The 4,195-nt window shown below is 55.1% G+C and overlaps 1 protein-coding gene across 1 annotated transcript in view; it reads right to left on the bottom strand.

The window, feature by feature from the left end:
• Nucleotides 1-3,135: 3,135 nt before the first annotated feature.
• The window catches only part of LOC107120829 (GTP-binding protein REM 1-like), a 23,614-nt gene continuing 22,554 nt past the window's right edge, over nt 3,136-4,195 (bottom strand). Inside the window, exon 4 of the mRNA XM_015423600.1 lies at nt 3,136-3,685. Within this exon, the coding sequence (XP_015279086.1) occupies nt 3,408-3,685 (278 nt within the window). The 3' untranslated portion in view covers nt 3,136-3,407. The remainder of the gene's footprint in view (nt 3,686-4,195) is intronic.

Genomic DNA, 4,195 nt, shown 5'->3' with positions numbered 1-4,195 from the left:
CCAAGAATAAAGATACAGAGCATCACACGACTGAGAGTTCCTACCTATACCTTGTGGCTAATAGCCACTGATGGACCTCTGCTCCATATATGCTTATCTAATTCCCTTTTGAAGCCGTCCATGCTTGTAGCCGCCACCACTTCCTGTGGCAGTGAATTCCATGTGTTCGTCACTCTTTGGGTGAAGAAGGGCTTCCTTTTATCTGTTCTAACCCGACTGCTCAGCAGATGCTAACCACTACACCAAACTGGCTCCCTTGGGGGGTCCCTTTGGAGCACTCTGTTTTTATATTCCTCTGCCTACCCATGTCTGGACAAAGTCAAAAGACGAATCAACACCATTCAGACACGAGAAAGGAAGGCATTCTCCGGCAGCGGTTTATTGCTCTTCATCTAGGGGAGCCGCTCACGGCGTTTACACAAAGATGGCGAGAATGGAAACGTTGGGTAGCGAAACGTCCTGCCCGGGCAGACAGCAAGAAGTGCCAACATTCACATGGATTTCCCTTCAGCTCGGCCGGGCACTGGGTCCTCCCCAGAGGCAACACCGGCCAGACAATCCTCCCGCTGTGCCACCAACACCTCCGGCTCTCCTGGCAGGCCTGCTGGCTCTTCCGCAACAGACTAGCAGGCGGAAATCCAACAGATGCAGCTTTCCGTCTCGGTTAGCCCTGAGGAGGAACGTTTCAGCCCGCCAGACAGCTGGTAAAGGCATGAGAGCCCTGCCTGGGAACCAAAGACGGCTGCCTCAAAAAGCCGACCCTCTCAATGCCTCCCTGGCTGTTTCCCCGTCGCCTTTTTTTCACTGCCACCGCCGGGAAGTTTTTCGCCCTCACCTTGATGGCCCAGGCTAGCTTGATCTCGTCAGATCTCAGAAGCTAAGCAGGGTCGGCCCTGGTTAATACTTGGATGGGAGACCACCAAGGAAGAAGAAGAAGAGATTGGATTTCTACCCCGTCCTTCACTACCCGAAGGAGTCTCAGAGTGGCTTACAAACTCCTTTCCCTTCCCCTCCCCACAACAGACACCCTGTGAGGTGGGTGGGGCTGAGAGAGCTCTTGACAGAAACGGCTCTTTTTCAAGGACAGCTGTGCCAGAGCTTGCGACTGACCCAAGGTCACATCAGCAGGTGCAAGTGGAGGAGTGGGGAATCAAACCCGGTTCTCCCAGATTAGAGTCCGCACATTTAACCACTACACCAAACTGCTATGCAGAGGCAGGCAAGAGCAACCTAGACGGCTAAAACGTGACCAGTGCTCCCTCTAAGCTGAGTTAGTGTGCGCTAGATCAGTTTTTTAGCCTCTGGCTCACACATTTCTCTACCAGCTCAGGAAGGGATGGCTCCAGAGCAAACTAGTTTATGCCGCAGCCAAATCGCTCGCTCACAGCTTTCATGCCGGTAGCTCACAAAGTAGGATTTTTGCTCACAAGACTCCACAGCTTAGAGGGAGCGTTGGTCATGTGACCAGTGTTCCCTCTAAGCTGAGTTAGTGTGAGCTAGCTCACATATTTTTAGCCTCCGGCTCACACATTTGTGTCTTAGCTCAGGAAGGATGGCTCCAGAGCAAACTACTTTATGCCGCAGCCAAATCGCTCGCTCACAGCTTTAATGCCGGTAGCTCACAAAGTAGGATTTTTGCTCACAAGACTCCACAGCTTAGAGGGAGCGTTGGTCACGACCCTTCTAAATGCCCGCCTTCCTCACTGCTAGCCCCCTTCCCCTCTGATCCACTTATTCCCATCTGCCAGCGCTCCCACAAGAAGGCCAGTTTCCCTCTTGGCCTTGGTATCCATACTTACAGATGTCCCTGGGGAAAAAGGAATATCACCCCCCACACCCACACACACCCTGCACTATGCTTTGGATATTTAAAAAATTGTTTAGGATCAAGGAGAAAATATGCTTCCCACTGGAGAACTCCTACACAGTTATATTACAACAGGCTGCCCCATTTCAATGGGTGTGCCCGGCCTGCGTGGCAGAATGCCTAATCTGGCCCTGCTGGCATAAGAACATCAGAAGAGCCCTGCTGGATCAAACCAGTGGTCCATCTAGTCCAGCATCCTGTCTTACACAGTGGCCAACCAGATCTGCTGGACGGCCAACAACAGGGCACAGAGGCTGAGGCCTTCATAAGAACCTCAGAAGAGCCCTGCTGGATCAAACCAGTGGTCCATCTAGTCCAGCATCCTGTCTCACACGGTGGCCAACCCGTTCCTCTGGAGGGCCAACAACAGGGCATAGAGGCTGAGGCTTTCTTAAGAACATCAGAAGAGCCCTGCTGGATCAGACCGGTGGTCCCTCTAGTCCAGCATCCTGTCTCACACAGGGGCCAGCCAGTTCCTCTGGAGGTCCAACAGGAGGGCAGAGAGGCCGGGGACCTCATAAGAACATCAGAGGAGCCCTGCTGGATCAGACCAGGGGTCCATCTAGCCCAGCCTCCCGTCTCACACAGTGGCTAGCCAGTTCCGCCGGAGGGCCAACCACAGGGCAGAGAGGCTGAGGCCTTCCCCTCATGTTGCCTCCCAGCCCTGGGATTCAGAGGCTTAAGTGCCTCTGAATGTGGAGGTTCCCCTCAGTCACCATGGCTCGTAGCCCTTGATAGAATTCTCCTCCATGAATAGGTCTAAGCTGTCTTTGCCCGTGGCCGTCACTACATTGTCTGGCAGCGAATTCCGCATTTCAATCACTCGTTGCGTAAAGACCTTATTTCATTTTGCCCATCCCGAACCTACCGCCCATCGGCTTTATTGGATGCCCTGAAGTTCTAGTACCTTGGAAGGAAAAGTTCTCTCTGTCAGTTCTCTCCGCCCCGTGCATCAATTGATAAACCCCTCTCACTAAATTCATCCTGGTCTGCACATCACGAGGCCCGACACAGCTCAGCTGCTGAGCAAACGCTGTGCCCTAAAGACCCATGGGATCCACGCAGGCGGGATTTCCACCTGGCATCGGCCTCACTTCGACGATAATGCTGGACCCCGCGCCCTGCGGACCCAAGCCGTCGGTCTACCGAGACTTTGGGGCAAAGAGGGTGAGACTGAATGATGTCCACTTCCTTGTGAGTTCTCTCTAACCCCCCCCCCCAAGCTGGGATCCTGTCCAAGAGACCCCACCCCACCCACGAAGGCCAGAGTTCAGTGTGCTGGCTTCCCAACCCCCTTAGTTGGCCATAGTACGTGCGTCAACAAGGGGCACCTCCAGCTTCGGGATTTTGTCCGGCGTCGGGGGCAGCTCAGCTATGGGTCTTTTTGTTGCCCAGAAGTCTTTGTCTTCCTGACCAGAAGGGTCCGGTCCTAAGAGACGCTAGAGCAGGAGGAAGGGCGCAAAGTCCTATGTACACGTGGGAAGGAAGACGAGGGCGGGGGCCCCCTCGGGAGGCGGGAGGAGCACCTTCGGCCCACCGCTCAGAGGACGGAGAGGTCGTGGCAGGACTTGGAGCGGACCCTCAGGGCCACCTTCTTGTTGTTGCGGGCCACCAGCCGGTCGAGGAAGCGGCGCACTTTCTTGGTGAGGCTCTCCTTGCGCTTGTAGAGCGACATCCGCCTGGCGTTGGCCTCCTTGCTGTCCCGCCGCAGGCGGATCTGCCGCACCACCCCCTCGAAGAGCTCCGTCACGTTGTGCTGCAGGGCGGCCGACGTCTCGATGAACTTGCAGTCGAAGACCACGGCGCAGGCCCGGCCCTCTGCCGAGAGAGGAAGACCCACCGGTCAGTGCTGTGCCACGCGACGGAGTGGGGAGAGGCAAATCTGGCTGGATGCAGGGCTGCCTCCTCCCCAGTCGGGGGGGGGAGAGCCCCGCCCCCCTGCTGGCCACTCGGCTGGACAGTGGGGGGAAATGTCAGGGAAACTGGGGAGAGCGTCAGCAATGTCTTGACTCACGAATGCCACTTCCTGTGCACCCAGAAGCGAAGTCAGAAGTCACTGGGGACCCTCTGGCATTTGTGCAAAACTCTATGGTTAAACCACAGAGCAGGCAAGTCCAACTTCAAACAGGTAGGCCAAAAGTGCCGGTGATCTACCACCATGAAAATAAAGCAAAACTCTTAAACCATAGTTAAACCATAGGGCAGGCATGTCCAACTTCAAACAGGTAGTGAGTCAGTGTTCCCTCTAAGCTGAGTTAGTGTGAGCTAGCTCACAGTTTTTTAGCCTCCAGCTCACACATTTTTGTCTTAGCTCAGGAAGGAGGGCTC

Source organism: Gekko japonicus, unplaced genomic scaffold (assembly GCF_001447785.1).
Source record: "Gekko japonicus isolate JY-2015 unplaced genomic scaffold, Gekko_japonicus_V1.1 scaffold4389, whole genome shotgun sequence".
In the NCBI taxonomy this organism is placed as follows: Eukaryota; Metazoa; Chordata; class Lepidosauria; order Squamata; family Gekkonidae; genus Gekko; species Gekko japonicus.
This window is presented reverse-complemented; position numbering and strand designations above follow the sequence as displayed.